Below are 16,998 nucleotides of genomic sequence, written 5' to 3' on the forward strand. Positions count from 1 at the left end.
GTCAAAGAGGATCTAGGTAAATACGGAAATCGAAATCAAAGGAACATATTTATATGGGAATTTGACAACCACGATGCGATTGAACGGCTCTCATTGGAAAGTTTCTTAAAAGATTACATTCCTACAAAATTCTACATCAAGAGGAGGCCCTAACTGAACCATCCTTCATTTGAAATTCATGTTTAAATCTGAAGAAAAGAATGAAAAGAAAGTAATGTGTTTCAACAGTCACATCTAGCTCACAAAAAAGGTGGGATAAGTCTGCTGAAAGGGAGTGCCCAGACCAATGAATTTAACTTTTTAAATGCCACTTTTTTCGCCACAATCTTGACAGTGCCCTGGTTTTGGGCATTAGTTCTATCAGGCAAGGTCTCTTGTGGGCTCAAAGCAAACAAATTCCAATCGGTTTACATGGCACATGCATCACAAATTCACCATTGTAGCAGAACATAAATCCAGTCTACATTACAAGTTCACAACATAAGGAACAGTGCCGTGAAAATGCTAGAGCACATGATATTCGCGCAAGACGACTGATGCCTGAAAGCCTAATGTCTCCGGAAATCACATAGATCAGTAGATCACCTATCTGGCATCTGATACTTACATCTCTAATAAATTAGTATATAAATATAACCCCGGTAAAGAATTGGAAATGAGCCCTATAAAGTTAATAAGCTACATCAAACATCTTCTTCTGGACAACAGCATGTTGCAATAGCTAAAAAGAATCGATGAAACATGGTAAGAAAAATGAGGTCTAGTACATTATCTACCCATTGACAAAGAAGCTTCGTCTTCTATAGATCTTCTTGTAAGAGTTTGTTCAGCAGGGTGGTCATGAGCGAATCCCTCTTCTGAGCCCTTGCTTCTTCCCTCATCCTTCGCTGTTCCTCTCGCTCTATCCATGACTGCTCCAGCATCAGCCTCTCCTGCTCAAGCTTCTGCATCGACTGCCTCCATTCTTGTTCGAAAATGAGCCGCTCCTGGGCGCGCCGCTCCATCGTCTCATGCCACAGCATATCGACATGCTGTTGCTGCACTAGGAATTCCTGCAACAGATCATGGATGCTTGAACTGCCGGCCCTTGAGTTTTCCGCCATTCGTTGCGATGGTTGCCCCTTATCACCAGCCTTCCGCTTTTTGCTTATCACGGGTTTCTCATCATCGCTGACTTCAACGCCATATTCGTTCTCATCAGACTCCCCAGATGACTGGTCACCGCTAGGTCGCTTTAATTTCTTTTTAACTGAAGTTCCTGATTCAGACTGAAGGAGTTGACGTTGCATATTTTTAGCACGTTCAGTGAAGACTGCATGTAATTCTTCAAAGAAGGGACATTGTCTGCCGGTTTCTGGATCAGATGTTTCTTTCCCCTGATGAAAAAAAGAGTTATCGCCCCATAAACTAAACAATGAAGGTACTATAAATCTTAGTTGCAATCACACAGCAAACTTATAATAGCAAAGGTGTCCAAACAAGAGGGGTGCAGTGGAATGTCGTCACGACAAGATAATACCGAAAGAAATTAGGTGACACATTGTAGGAACATCCTAATGGAACATTTTTACCTAAAAGCTTGAAATTGGTTCCAACACCCAACAAACCCCAAATCAGCGTCATTCTAAATCAAACATGCAAATTTCAAACCTCCTCTGAAGAAAATGTAGTACATGTCTATCCCCTGAAATTTCAACATTTTCCCTAGTTCTTTCTCAATAAACCTAATTAAACCATCCGAAATGCCATCCATTTTTCCTCCGGAGTGTTCAACTTCATACTCCTTTTGCCTGAGATGCCCCTACTTTTTGTTATCCTAATTTTATTGCTTATTTTGAACAGCACTAGTTTACTGCTATAAAGTTTTAAAGCGGATAGAAATTGTCACATTTTAAAGGGGCTCAAAATGTCAAAATTTCTATGCTCCACTTTAAAACTTTATAGCAGTAAACTAGGGCTGTTCAAAATAAGCAATAAAATTAGTTTAACAGACAGATGCCACACACAGAAATAGTACTCCATCTTTTTCTGAAAAAACTTGCAACCTCCATTCTGGATAGTTTGTCACTGAAGTTTCCCTTAAAGCAAAGAAGATTCCACCCTGGCTTTTCCTTTACACTTACCAATCTGACAATATTCACCTGAGCTGACATGTTACCCCCTTTTTATCAGGAGCAATTATTCATTATTATTTCTGATTCCTTGGGTTACCCTAGCCCCATACGGAATTGGATTAGCTTTACCCCAAAATACAACAATGAACAAAGTGAAATGCTAAAAAGGAAAACTGAATACCACACTTTTTCGCATACCAATTAGGCACAACTATACTCAGAAAAGCCCTCACTCCCAGTCCTAGGGCATATATATAAGAAGAAGACGGAAAAACAAAATGCCTTGTAATTTAGCATTACAGCCAACTGCATTAGGCCGACATGGATTTTAAACTCCGGGTATCCATCAGCTATCTGGGAAATTGAAGGTGTTTTTTTTTCTTTTCGAAAAGGGGATTACCCCGGCAGGAAATTAAAGGTGTGCAATTCAACACATCACCTGTCCAACAATGCTAGACATTCATTAGTCATTTCAGGTTGCCTAGGGCCAAAAAGTATTCAGCTTCCATTCCATAATTAGAAGGGAAAAAAAGAATTCAACTTCCATTCCAAAATTAGAAGGGATAAACAACTAATTCAACAGGAGCAGAGATTCCTCCCTTTGATTGAGATGTTAGTCATTTATAAGCAGCAAAGGGAACTTCTTCTACCAATCCCAAAGCCAAAAGGAGCTCTTGAAATAGAAAGAGACTATTTGGGGACCCAAAGCACCCACAAAATGTGTCGCAGGTTGCCAAGTAAGAACATTACATGAGAAATCGTTGCTCGGAGGATTGAGAACACAAAGGCTGGCCTAGCAGCATGAAGAATTGGAGACACCAGACAATTACTCCTATATCATTACGCCATTAGAGAGGCGGAGGAGTGCTAGGGAGCTGCGGCAGGAAGGGCGTACACTATACGTACCTTGTATCTGTTGACGAGGTTCTTCCACTTGCACTTGCACTGGTCGGCGGTGCGGCGGTACCCGCGCGCCCGGAGCGCGTCCGCCACCGCCTCCCAGAGCGTCTTGGCGCTGCGCCCCGCGGCGGCCTCCCGCTCCAGGTCCCCGCGCGCCGCGATGAGCTCCCGCGTCTCCTGCACGCCCCACTGCGGCACCCGCTCGTCCCTGAACCCTCCTCCCCCTCCCCCCGCCTCCATCATCCCTCCCGCCGCCCTCTCCCGCCGCGGCCTAGCAACGACGACGGCACGCGCGGGCTGACGCGGCGGTCGGCGCTCGCTTTCTGGCCTGGCTTGGATTTGGGTGGCGTGCGCTGCCACGCGACCTTCCTCTGGCGTCCGGCCCGTGGCCTGGCCCCGCTTTTCGCTTCGTTTTCTTCTCGCCCTCGCCGGTGGATGCCGCTGCAGTTGCAGCCGCTGCCTGACGTTTCTTACTTTTCCGCCCATTCACACGCCGCTCTCTGCGCAGAGACGACGGGCGCGGGGCCCCTTCCGTTCACACTAGCTGTCGCCCGCCCACCCGCGCCCCGTCTCCGCGGTTTTAATCATCGTTTTACTGGAGTAAACTTTTTTATTAGGCTGGCCTTGACTGGACTGGACCTGGCCCGGGCCCGCCGCCGCCCGCCCCACCCACTCACTGACCCACTGGCCTCCCATCCCCAAGAACAAACCAAAGATATTCCCACCCTTTTACTATACAGATTAATCATTCCTCTGCCTGAACAAAAAAGAATGGTTATATTTTCACATTTGATTCTAAGACGCTTGCTCGCCACCAGGAGTTTGAAAAAATAAATGACCCAATGCTTGCGAGTACAGAGTTGAAGAATGCAAAGTCAAGATGTAATTGTTCCGTATACTATATATTTGCATGCCTGCATGAGCAGCCGGTAAGCTTTATTCAAGGTGAGAAGAAATGCAAACTTTTATTTATTTTTCTTACAACGAATAGAACAGATCTGCTGCTACTGCTCCACTGTATGTACCCTTTCTGCCGGATGCGCAAGCGAGCTGGCCAGTGCCGGTGGTGGTCACGCCACACGGTAGCTTCTGCTGCCACGTGAACTCCCACGGCGCTTTCTGCAAGCTGCGGTGGTCGGTGGGACTCTCGCCTCAGCGTTCACCACGGCCGGAGGACTGTCGGCCACGGCGTGCGCTTCTTAATTTTAACCTCTATAATATGCTATGCCTACCAAGATTTTTACCACGGCCCGGTTCGTTCTTCCTCGCCGGTCACCAGAAAATTATTGCAGGAGTGCTTCCCTGGTTCCTACTACCCACCCCGGGACGGTCGGCTGCTTTGAACTGCTTGCTGATGATGCTCGTCACTTCCCGCAGATCAGCTCCTTCAGAGTGTCCATGGGGGAGCTGTTGCCGAAGGCCTCGGTGTCTCTCCCGAAGGTGAAACCTGGAAACACGGCACGACCCGCGGTTAGGAGACCGATTCCAAGGAGTTGCGGTTCATCATAAAGAAAAGTAACGGAATTGATTAGAGATGGAGCGGGGAGGAAACCTAGCCACAGAAGCAACCCAAATGTCGTCGCGAGGAAAAATTCTCTGCTGATGCTGTTGCAGCTGGAATGGGCAACAGCTCAGGGTGTTAAGTCTTGTAGAAACACTTGCTGTATATACTATAAATCAGGGCTGTCATAGCTGCGAAAACGTACCAGTACATGCAGGCCAGGTTGCCCCAACCTTGTAGGGCACATGCCCAAATAGAACCGGTGAACCTAGATGGATCAAGAGAATCAAGATTGCCCCCGCCAAAAAAAGAGGGAATCAAGAGTGAGTGGTCATATAAGAAACTACGGATAGATAGAAAATGGCATTTGATTGACTGTATTGGGAAACATCAAAGAGAAATGGACTTCTTATCTTATAATGGAACTACATTCGACCTCTATCAATGTCATGTCAATAGGTCTCTCAATCACAATTTCACAAAACAAGCAACCAACTTAATTATGGCCTACTATGGAATTACACGAGGATGTAAATGAAAATATCTTACTGGAGGGCTTTGGTAGAGTTCCATACACAGAAACTGGTTAGGTTAGTCATTTACCCTCTTTTGCAGTGAGTTCCGCTACAGCACCTACTGCTCGGAAACTTCATAATCTGACTCACTTTCCTCTCCGAGTAGTAATAATAACCTTAACATAACCTCATCTTCTCTGTTTGCCATAATAAATAAGTCTAACTTATCTCGTCTACGGTGGATGTTTCTAGGAGATTGAATGTAACTCAACTAGTAATTGGTCCAAGAGAGCTCCTGCTTCGGATACTTTTCTCATTAATCAGGCTTACCATAACACATCTGATTAAACTATAAACTTCGATGTGCAAAGGATGCAAAACTCTTAAACGGTGATTAGGAAGATATTGACTGTTTCTGTTGGGGAAGTAGAAAAGCAGGTTGTGGAAGTTGACTCTTCAGATGAGAATCATTCCCCTTTGTATATTTTTTTATGCTTCCCCCTTTGTATATTCTCATGCAGTTGTGCTCCGATTTGAAAAATGGATAGGTTGAAATAGAACATACCACATCAGATCTCTGATAAATACAGAACGAGGAATCATAAGTGCATTTCCAATCATTGAAAGCAACATTGAGAACGCTGACAGCCCTTCGATGTTACTCGGGTTGAGATAGTTTGTCCACTGCATAACCCACCAAATAAAATTGTAAGCAAATGTCTTCCTGTTAAGGGATACTAAATACTTAAGATTCAAATGCTACGAGTGTAAAAGTTTGAGTACCATCTGTGCAACTGGCATCCACATGAACAAAAGTGTGGCAGTCCAACCAGACAACGACCCCACAAATTTCGTTCCTCCTTCGGAAAGCTTGCCCATCCTTGCCTGAATTTAATGTAACACAAAATCAAGGGCTAGCACAAGAAAGGACAAATATAGTAGAAGTGGATTTGTGTCATTAGTCCTAAATTGCTTAGTTAGCACGAACACTCTAATACAGAGGCATATAAACAGAAATAGAAAGGATGGAGTAGAGTAAATACAATGGACATTCTTATACCTAGAATGTTAAGAAGCACTAGAAATTTTATTGAACAAATGTTTCTTGTGAAGCAAGTGGGCCTAAGTACAGATCAAAACATCTGAGTAAACTATTACCAAATAAAAAGAATCATTGATCAGATTTGTACTGTGCTAAAAGAGAAACAAACCTATCACACTTAAAGAATCTAAAACACCTGTAATATGAACTCTTATTGTGATTCGTAATTTGGAACTGGGCTAATTATTCTGCACTCAAGCTTCTTAAATCCACAGGCTATTTTACAACCTCAAATTTATTATGGGGTACTAACTAAAGTCATGCAAGTGACAAAAGGTTGTCTACAATTACCTCTTCGTACAGTATAACTTAGATCTTACACATTTTCTAGTTTCCGTTAAGGCATTGAGATGGTACGAGAGTACACGCACATCCAACTTGAGCACAACTGCTTTATGCAAGAGGATGTATCATACCATGGAAACAGCAGCAACAGCCAAAGAGCCACAGATTATGCCAGGCAGTATGCTACTGGGGATGACGGGAACAAACGTTGACCACATGACCTGCATTTTCAGTTCACCATTGAGATAATCACGCTTAACATGACACTGGATGACATAGCTAGCAGGAGCATCAGCTGGATCTGCACGATGACAGAGAAGAAAAGTAAGTGTCACCTGAGGGAGCACGGTAAGGCCGCCGACTGTCGTGAAATCCTCCCATAGCAGCCAGAGGGTCTCTGGGAGCCACCCAATGTAATTGAGCAGGTTGAGGACAAGCCCGGCGCCGACAACAGCCGAAGTGGCCACGAACTGCGGGAAGGGCATGGACTCCGCCATGGCAAGCTGGAGGATGACCACGTAGGTGGAGATAACGCCCAGCGTCTGCACGATGACAGCCTCCGTCTCCCTCTTCTTGGCGAAGTAGGACACGAGCGCCAGGTTGCCGAGCAGCCCGGTGAGCATCCCCTGGAGCGGCCAGACAGGCAATGCTCGCCGTAAATCGACCAATCGACCAATCGGAGCATGAGAAACTAAGAAAGCGAAATGCGCGGGGACGATTGGGGGCGTACGAGCCATGGGACGGCGTAGAGGGCGGTCTTGTTGCCGTCGGCGAGGTTGCGGTAGTTGAGGATGATCTGCGGGAGCTGGAGGAGGAGGAAGGGCACGTTGGCGCTGCCGGCGAACTTGCCCGTCAGGGAGTCCCAGTCCTGGTACTCCTTGGTGACCTGCGCGCGCCAACCCAAGCGTCGTCAGGCAGCCTTAATCAGGCGAGCGACGCGACATTCGCCGCCGGTGTCGGGAGGTGGAGGGCAGGAAATCAGACCTTGGGGGCCGCCTCGGGGACGGCGGTCTCGGGCAGAGCATAGCGGCGGCGGCGGTGGAGGAGGAGCGCGGAGCGGTAGGAGCCGGACGCGGGCGCCTTGGAGACGAGGGGCTTGAGGGCGACGGCGGGGGCGGGGGATGCCGCGAGGGAGCGGGCGGGCGCGCCCCGGCGGGAGAGCGGCGCTGTCGCCGCGGCAGGGGACGGGCGCAGCGGGAGGCGCGCGGTGGGCAGCGACGGCGACGACATGGCGGGCGCACCGGAGGTGGATTCAGGCGGGGCGAGGTGGGCGCTTCAGGAGGAACCTGCGCCGTGTGACGGTGGAGTGAAGTACTAGTAAAAGGGAACGTGAGGACGGGGCGGGCCGCGGGGGCGGGGGACGCGCGCCGTGCTCGCGCCGGGTGCCTTGGCTGCCCACCGTGCGCGGGCGCGCGATCCGATGGACCCGGGACCCCGCGCCGCCGTCCGCTCTCTCCTGTCCCCGTCCGTCGAAAAAATGAAATCTTGGGTCTTCACTGCCCTCCGTCTTCGTCTTTTTTTGAGCCTTGTATAAAGAAAAGAATCTTCGGTCTTCGCTGCTCTCCATCTTCGTGTTTTTTCGAGCCTTGTAAAAGAAAAGAAAAAACTTGGGCCTTCACTGCTCTCGTAGGTCTCGCGCTCGGGTGAGCTCTGATCAAACGGGGATATACGATTAGCCCAGTTTAGACAAGTTTATACCGATGATGGGCCATAACCGCAATGTAATTTCAGGAAAAGAAAGAAATTCATTCAGAGAAATTCACTTTGTCTCATAGGTGTATATGTACTCATTGTCTTTAAATACACATTTTAAAAATTAAAAAAACCGAGAAAAACCCCGCGTGTAAATCCGGACATTATATGTCCGTGCACCAAGTTTCGATAAAAAAAGACATTTTTTGTGGCTTGTGTAAAAAGGAGAATTTTCGATGCTTGATTACAGCTATTCACGAGGCATTTTTTATCCTTTTTATATATGCCACAGAAATGTCTTTTTTCACCGAAATTTTGTGTGCGAACATAGGATGTCCAGATGTACACACGGGATTTTTTCTCAATTTTTTTAACATTTTGAAATGTGTTTTTATACATATTTCATAATAGGTGTATCTACACCTAGGAGCCAAAACACCACTCTCAAGAGTTTTAGTTTCTTAATTCCCTTCTTTATAACATGTCAAAACTTATTTTAAACGTAGAAGAAAAAAGTAGTTGAAACATAGCATGTCAACTTCAGTGTAAACACTATGGCAATTTATGTGCAATAGACATGACAACCTTTAACCCGAAAAAAAGTCATCAAAACATATCATATGAAATCTAGTTTTGAAGATCTCGTCGTGATGGATTTAATGGTGAAAACACTTTTTAATTGCCTTTTTCGTTTAAGAGATAACACATTTTTAAAACTGAAAACCCAAAAAGATTTTGGCTGACATCATCAGTTTCGTCATTTGTGCATGCATGGGCGACGTGGCATGATGTGTGGTCATGGGGACGTTCGGTCCAAACCCCTTAGGCCTTCCACTATGTGCTTGGTGCCACATTAGTAAAAAGGCAGCCAGGTACACAGATATTTGGCATCGACTCTGTTTTAGCACCGGCCACACAGCGTGCAAGATTAGGCATCGACTCCAGCTCGGCCCCACGTACACATAAACTAGTAATATAGTGGAAGAACGGCGGCGCGCTCGTGGCTGCTTCACATGACAAAGGACGGGCAGCGCGCTTAGTTTATTCGCTCAACGAATTTGGCATCGGAGCACGAAGAAGCATCGGCGCCCATAATTTTTTTATTTGGCACCTGCTGGGCAATGTAGGGCACCGATGCCAAATGTTCAGAAAGCAAATTTGGCACCGCTTTTGGCCCACATAGTGGAAGGCCTTAGAGCATGTCTAGTAGAACCCTCAAACCCTTAAAGCAGTTTTAAGGGTTGAGAAGTGCCAGTTTTTGACACTTTTAAGGGTTGAAAAACAGGGGCAAAGACTAGAACTCTTAAACCCAACCCTTAAACTGCTTTAAGGGTTGGATTTGAGGGTTCTAGTCTTTGCCTCAACCCCAACCTTTAAACTGTCATTTCATATATCACACATTTCATCATATGACATATCACAAACTTCATCACATTTGACATAAAACAATAATCATTCTAGCTATTATTACACCACTGAATAAAACAATAATCATTCAAATTATTACAACAATGTTTGAGCAAATTACAATAATTGTTCGAATCAAATAGGACATAGAAAAGTAAAACAAAGATACATCATGGGCCAATGCGCCGCCCATCCAACTGCCACTGGTGCTCTACTAGATCATCCCGGAGCCGACCATGAGTGGTTGCATCCTCAATCTCACGATGTGCTTGAAGAAAAGCGTGTATGCGAGAAGGGTTTCTTTCCGGTTGCACACGGGTACCAACATTGTCATAGAAACAAGGGAGGTTTAACCCTCTCCCATCCTCTAGGATCATGTTGTGTAGAATCACACAACATTTCATGATGTTCACCAAGGTTTTTTTGTCCCAAAACCGAGCTGGACCCCGAACTATGGCAAACCTTGCTTGCAAAACACCGAAAGCTCTCTCAATATCCTTGCGGGCTGCCTCTTGTGCCTTGGTGAAATGAGCCTCTTTTCTTGTTAAGGGCACCCCATTTTTCTCCTTGATGGACTTCACAAGAGTTGCCCATTCAGGATAGATGCCATCGATGAGATAGTATCCCATTGAGTACTCATTGTCCATGATTTTGTAGTTGCAAGCTGGAGCATCCCTAGAAATTAATCTTTTGAACAAAGGAGATCTATTAAGGACATTGATATCATTGAGTGTTCCCGGCAACCTAAAGAATGCATGCCAAATCCATGCGTCCTCCCATGCTACGGCCTCAAGCACAATGGTAGCATCACGGCTTTTACCGCAATACATTCCGTGCCATGCCTTTGGGCAATTTTTTCACCTCCAATGCATGCAATCAAGACTATTCAAGCATCCCCGACCATCCCCTTTTTTCATTCATTTCCATTAATCTCTTTGTATCTTCCTCGTTTGGTGCCCGAAGATACTGCTCACCATACAACCAGATGACCACCTTGACAAACCTACGGACGGACTCCGTGGTTGTATCTTGCCCAATGCGAAGATACTCGTCGGTATAATCCGCGGGTATGCCATAAGCGAGTACCCACATTGCCGCCGATATCTTTTGATATGCACTAAACCCCATGATACCGGCGGCGGATCTATGACGTTTAAAGTAATAGGAGGCGGCCTCACAATCGGTGAAAATCTTCACAAACAAACTACGACGCATTCGGTACCTTCTACGGAAGAGACGAGGAGGGTATGTAGGTACCTCCACGAAGTAGTCTTGCATCAAATGCTTGTGTCCGAGAGCGCGGTTCCGGTAGATGGTGACTCGCCCCATCGTCGACCATCTCCTCTGATCCATAAGCTTCATGTGATCTTCAAACGATTGCACATCGACGAGGAGGCTCATCTTCTCGACGTCGTCGTCTTGCAACAACTCGTCGATGTCCGAATCGTCGGATGACGACCAACCCGAGAATCGGACAACGAGTCCATGTCATCATTGTTCACCTCCATCTACACAATACAACAAACAATAAATTGTGAGTGCCAACAATGAATCAGAAAGGAAAAAATGAAACAAAAAGAAAGAAAATGAGGCATACCTGCGGGGAGCTCGGGGTGGCGCGGCTGCCTCTGGCCCGCCTGGCCTCTGGCGCGGCGGCGAGGAGAGCTCGAGGAGGCCTGAGGCCGGCCTGCCTCTGGCTGCGGGAGGCGACTGGGGGGCGGGAGGCTGCTAGGGGGCGGGAGGTCGGCGGAAGGTGGAAGAGAGGTTGAGGAGGCGGGCGGCCAGGGGGCGGGGCGCGGCGGCTGGGGGAGGTGGAAGAGAGGTTGAGGAGGCGGGCGGCCGGGGGCGGGGAGCTCGGGGCGGCGACGGCGGTCGCGCGGCACGGGTGGGTGCTGCGCGGGGCGGGAGGCGGCGGGGAACGGCGGATCCGGCGGCGGGGAGTGTGGCACAGCCGGCGACGGGCGGCGTGCGTCAAGGGGAGGCGGGGGCCGGCTGGATTGGCGGCGGGCGACGGCCGGCGGCTTCGGAGGGAGGAGGCGGGAGGTTGGGGACGGGAAATTTCCCTCCCGCGCGACGGGGGAAGGGAGTGCGGGTTGGGGTCGTGTGCCCCTCTCCAACCCTCACTTCTACAGGTTGGAATTGGGTTTGAGGGTTGGACCCTTACTTTTTTTTGAGGGTTTGAGGGTTTAGGGGTTCTAGTCTTTGCGTTTTTTTTTGTTGCAACGTGGAAAAAAGCGGTTATTTTTGAGGGTTTGAGGGTTTAGGGGTACTACTAGACATGCTCTTAGCACCACACGTGTGACACTTATCGGGGTCTAAAAGAATCAAGGGTTGGTGAGATACAAGGGATCTGCGCTTGACGAAAAATTTCATGAAAATTGTAAACCGACGGTTATTTTAAGGTTTCGGGATTTTAGGGGACCTGCTAGAGATGCTCTAAGCATGCATTATAAATAAGCAACATTAAGTGAAAGCATGGAAAGGAAATTACTATTCGGAATTTAAACATCATTGAGGCTATATCGAACTTTTCAATCATATACATGTGTAAGCATGTGACAAGTCAATCCACTTAATTACTTCAGAGGAGGATACTACATTACCATATCACTCTATGAACAATATAATACATATTGACATATAGAATAACACATTATACCCTCCTAGCTAACTTAGCATACAATACATGAATCACTAAGTCTCGTCACGTTATGCACATAATCATCTATCATGATAAACTATAGTAAAATCATAGAGATAAACATGAAATTTGTGTTTTATGAATGTGACACAAGAAATTTGTGACTTGAAATAAGTTGGATACCTAAACGTCGCCAACTTGAAATAATGTGATAAACTTCGCAAACTATAGTAAGATCGTAAGTGAGAGCGAAGGCATAATTTATAAAACATGAATTTTGTGATTTATGATTCAAAATTTTGAATACATCAATATGAATTGGCAAGTATCATGTGAAACTGCAATTACATAGATCATAGTTTAATTTCCCTATACATGTTTTACCGTGCCTGAGGGAGTGATCTTAAGTCTTAAGCGCTATGGAAGTACTAGATATTAGCTAATACTAAGAGATAATTAATCGAGTCTTCACCTTCTACGAGAATCGTGTCCAATTATCACTTTTGCCGAGATATATTTGAAGTGAAGTGAAAATATTACTCCCTCCATCCCCAAATAAGTGACTAAACACTTATTTTAGGACTGAGTTTTTCTTTGGTACTATATGTGCATTTTTTCTATAAACATGAATTTGTACGTGCATCATATTCACGTGTGTGGCATACTATGTAAGAAAAGGAAAAGAGGAACCGATACAAATAGTACTCCCCCATTCCTTTATGTAACGTGTATTTTTTTCTAGCACAGTGACCAAGGCACGGAATTATAGAAAATTTAGGATGAAATTACACTTAGCTAATTTGTTGGTTAGCGATAGGTTAATCAATTAGACCAGAAAAGGAAGAGAGATATCTTCCTTTGTTTTCTATAAGGAGAGGTACACACAATCAGCAGAGAGATATCTTACTTTTCTTCATAGGGCTAAAAAAGAAATTACTATGAATTATAAGAAATATATCTTACATTGTGAAATTTTATGAGAAAACAAATACACCTTATACCCCAAGGAACGGAGGGAGCACATCATAATATAGAAATAATACTTTTTTTGCGGGGAACTTAGAGAGCTTTATTGAATAAAGACATTCGGTGGACAATCAGCCATGAGGCTGCTGACCAGGAAGCTAGGAGTGGAATCTAGCCAGCTCTCAGTCACATTAAGCGTACAAGCATGCTTAGCACATAGATGTGCAGGACCGTTAGCAGCTCTTATTACATGAGAGATATCAAAAGACAAAAAGCTAGCAGAGAGCTCTCTAATTTCATAAAGAAGCGGTGCTACTACCAAACGGTGTAGCTAGAGTTCCAGAAGTTTACTGCCTCAAGACAGTCGGTTTCCAGTTGCACGTGCATGTATCCTCGTAGCTTGGCAAAAATGGCGCCCTCCCGAAGAGAGAGCACTTCGGCGATGAAAGGATCTGTGACCTCCAAGTGGGGTTTGCACCATGCACCCAGGAAAGCCGATGAAGAGCGGGCGACGCCTCTCGCACCCGCATTACTGCGTCAAGCTGGATTGCAGCATTTGTATTTATCTTGATGTAGTTAGTCTCGAGGGGGGGGGGGCGCCAACCGTGGCCCGGCAGAGGTATGAAACTCTGTCGGGAGATGTCCAGCAGCGCCAGGTCCTCCCGGATGTGCCAAACCGAAGTAGCTGGGTCGATGATCTCTTGATCATGTGTCCTCCTGTTCTGGGACATCCAGATAGCCCACATGACCATGATAATGGTGGCACGGTCCTTCTTTGTGAAGCATTGTTCATAGAGTATGTCGCGTGTCCAGGTGCTGGGGTGGAGCCGCGGCAAGGAGATGTTGAAGAGCAGCATGGCCTCCTCCCAAAAGCGTCTTGCATGAGAACAATGCACTGATGCATGCATCAGGTCCTCGTCCATCGCGAGACAATGCTTACATAAGCTTGTTTCCTTTATGTGTCTGTGTTGTAGAGTCTTCTCATCTGGAATGATTCCTCGAATAACTCTCCACTAGAACACCCTGACCTTGGGAACTACTTTGAGCTTCCATATGGCACTCCACATCTGTTGTTCATTCGCTAATGGCCTCGCTATCTGCCCTTCTTCTAGAGCTGCACACTCTTTCTGATTCATTAGAGCTCGATAGGCTGTTTTAACAGAATAAATGCCGGATCTCTCGTGTGCCCAAGCATAGAACACTAGTAGAAAACAGGGCTATGGTCCAGGCCGGCTCAGCCCATTAGTCCCGGTTCAGTGTAGAACCGGGACTAATGTGGGCATTGGTCCCGGTTCGTAAGCCCAGGGGGCCGGCCGGGCCACGTGGGCCATTGGTCCCGGTTCGTCTGGACCTTTTGGTCCCGGTTGGTGGGACGAACCGGGACCAATGGGCCTCGCTCCTGGCCCACCACCATTGGTCCCGGTTGGTGGCTTGAACCGGGACCAAAGGCGTCCCTTTAGTCCCGGTTCATGTCATCAACCGGGACCAATGAGGTACCTATATATACCCCCTCGCGCAAGAGCAGAGCACAGTGCTCTGTTTTTTCTGGCCGAGGGGGAGAGGCCTTTGTGGTGCTCTAGCTCACCTCCTATGCACATGAGGTGTTCGATGGAATGCCCGAGCCACACTACTTAAGATTTCTCCTCTCGAAACTCGACCTCCAAGCTCCATTTTCCTCGAGATTTGTCTAGATTTAGCGGTCCGTCACGCCCTGTCCCCGTCTTCACCGCCGTCGATCACCCGCGCCGATCTCATCACCGACACCACCGTGGTGAGCCTCTTGTTCTTATCTTCTTTCTGAAAGGAAAAATATTCTTACTTGTATGTTTAGATAGATACTTGTATCATTTTCTTACATTTATTATTGCATCTTATATAGTGCGATGGTTTTGGTATCCGCCCCCGTCGGCCCTCGTCCTGTCTATGATTCGGATGTGGTATGTATATTATCTTTATAACTATTGGTTCATTTATTGTTTATGAAAATTATGCCGACCAACGTGACATAGATTTTATTTATCTAGGATGTATGTGAATCGGAAATGCCAACCGACCCTATTGTCAAGAGGTTAAATTTAGTTGAAGAAGAAAACAATTTGTTGAAGGAAAAAAAATTGAGGAGGAGAAGATGATACTGGAGTTGCATGTTGCGGATGTCGTCGATGATCACAAGATCAAGATGGATGCAATGCGCTTGAAGATTAGAAAGATTAGAAAATATGCCATTCATACCGAGGCTTGGTATCATTATGCCGTTGGATCAATTGTTACCTTGGTTGCGATTATGATCGCATTTGTTTTCGCATTGAAATGTTTTACATAGTTTCAATGTATGGTTTAATTAATTAGATGCTCTGGAGAGCTATATGTTGTTAGATGAGAACTATGTATGCACTTTGGTTTTAATGTGATGATGAACTTCTATTAATTTGGACACTTAATTGTATATAATGCACGCAATGAACCGGCAATGGATGTACGGTGACAGACACACCCGCGAGTATATTAAGGGCGTGCATGAGTTTCTCGATGCGGCTGAGGCAAACAAGCAGAATGGTTTTATGTATTGTCCATGCACTGAATGTGGGAATACGAGGTCTTACTCTAACCGGAAAATCCTTCACTCCCACCTGCTTTACAAGGGTTTCATGCCACACTACAATGTTTGGACGAGGCACGGAGAAATAGGGGTTATGATGGAAGACGGCGAAGAAGAAGAGTACGATGACAACTATGTGCCCCCTGAATACGGTGATGCTGCAACGGGGGGAGCTGGTGAAGATCAAGAGGAACCAGACGATGTGCCCAATGATGCTGCCACGGGTGAAGCTGCTGAAGATCAAGAGGAACCAGACGATGTGCTCGATGATGATGATCTCCGCCGGGTCATTGTCGATGCAAGGACGCAATGCATTAGTCAAAAGGAGAAGCTGAAGTTCGATCGCATGTTAGAGGATCACAAAAAAGGGTTATACCCCAATTGCGAAGATGGCAACACAAAGCTCGGTACCGTACTGGAATTGCTGCAGTGGAAGGCAGAGAATGCTGTGGCTGACAAAGGATTTGAGAAGCTACTGAAAATATTGAAGAAGAAGCTTCCAAACGATAACGAATTGCCCGACAGTACATACGCAGCAAAGAAGGTCGTATGCCCTCTAGGATTGGAGGTGGAGAAGATACATGCATGCCCTAATGACTGCATCCTCTACCGCGGTGCATACAAGGATCTGAACGCATGCCCGGTATGCGGTGCGTTGCGGTATAAGATCTGACGAGATGACCCTGGTGATGTTGACGGCGAGCCCCTCAGGAAGAGGGTTCCTGCGAAGGTGATGTGGTATGCTCCTATAATACCACGGTTGAAACATCTGTTCAGAAACGAAGAGCATGCCAAGTTGATGCGATGGCACAGTGAGAATCGAAAGAAAGATGGGAAGTTGAGAGCACCTGCTGACGGGTCGCAGTGGAGAAAAATCGAGAGAAAGTACTGGGATGAGTTTGCAAAGGACCCAAGGAATGTATGGTTTGCTTTAAGCGCGGATGGCATTAATCCTTTAATTGACGTGATGCACGTGACGAAGAACCTTTGCGTGAACCTGCTAGGCTTCTTGGGCGTGTATGGGAAGACAAAATATACACCTGAGGCACGAGAGGACCTGCAACGTTTGCATGAAAAAGACGGCATGCCTCCGAAGCAGTATAAAGGTCCTGCCAGCTACGCTCTTACGAAAGAAGAGAAAGAAATCTTCCTTGAATGCCTGCTCAGTATGAAGGTCACGACTGGCTTCTCGTCGAATATAAAGGGAATAATAAATATGGCAGAGAAAAAGTTTCAGAACCTAAAGTCTCATGACTACCACGTGATTATGACGCAA

General features: G+C 46.4%; 1 protein-coding gene across 2 annotated transcripts; it reads right to left on the reverse strand.

The window, feature by feature from the left end:
* Nucleotides 1-481: 481 nt before the first annotated feature.
* On the reverse strand, nt 482-7,885 carry LOC125539573 (maltose excess protein 1-like, chloroplastic). Of its 2 annotated transcripts, XM_048703061.1 has the most exons (9): nt 7,402-7,885; nt 7,148-7,303; nt 6,753-7,043; nt 6,549-6,638; nt 5,814-5,915; nt 5,596-5,714; nt 4,721-4,783; nt 4,567-4,628; nt 3,890-4,461 (listed from the first exon to the last, which is right to left on the reverse strand). In XM_048703061.1, exons 1-9 carry the CDS (start codon nt 7,645-7,647, stop codon nt 4,379-4,381), a joined length of 1,212 nt encoding a protein of 403 aa, XP_048559018.1. In that variant the 5' UTR covers nt 7,648-7,885; the 3' UTR covers nt 3,890-4,378. The 2 variants fall into 2 exon arrangements, with proteins under 2 accessions (XP_048559019.1, XP_048559018.1); XM_048703062.1 differs by lacking the exons at nt 5,596-5,714; nt 5,814-5,915; nt 6,549-6,638; ... (1 more) ...; nt 7,148-7,303; nt 7,402-7,885 and adding an exon at nt 482-1,376 and having other exon boundaries at nt 3,021-4,461; nt 4,721-5,589.
* Between the last annotated feature and the right edge of the window lie 9,113 nt (nt 7,886-16,998).

The sequence above is a fragment of the Triticum urartu genome, chromosome 2 (genome assembly GCF_003073215.2).
Source record: "Triticum urartu cultivar G1812 chromosome 2, Tu2.1, whole genome shotgun sequence".
Classification (NCBI taxonomy): Eukaryota; Viridiplantae; Streptophyta; class Magnoliopsida; order Poales; family Poaceae; genus Triticum; species Triticum urartu.

What these genes read in the sequence shown, in the direction of transcription:
- LOC125539573 (XM_048703061.1), bottom strand. Translation starts at nt 7,647, where the DNA reads ATGTCGTCGCCGTCGCTGCCCACCGCGCGCCTCCCGCTGCGCCCGTCC. An exon ending in TCCCCGAGGCGGCCCCCAAG is followed by an intron (nt 7,304 to 7,401) that starts GTCTGATTTCCT and finishes TGGCGCGCGCAG; the next exon opens with GTCACCAAGGAGTACCAGGA. An exon ending in GGATGCCAGTTGCACAGATG is followed by an intron (nt 5,715 to 5,813) that starts GTACTCAAACTT and finishes TGGGTTATGCAG; the next exon opens with TGGACAAACTATCTCAACCC.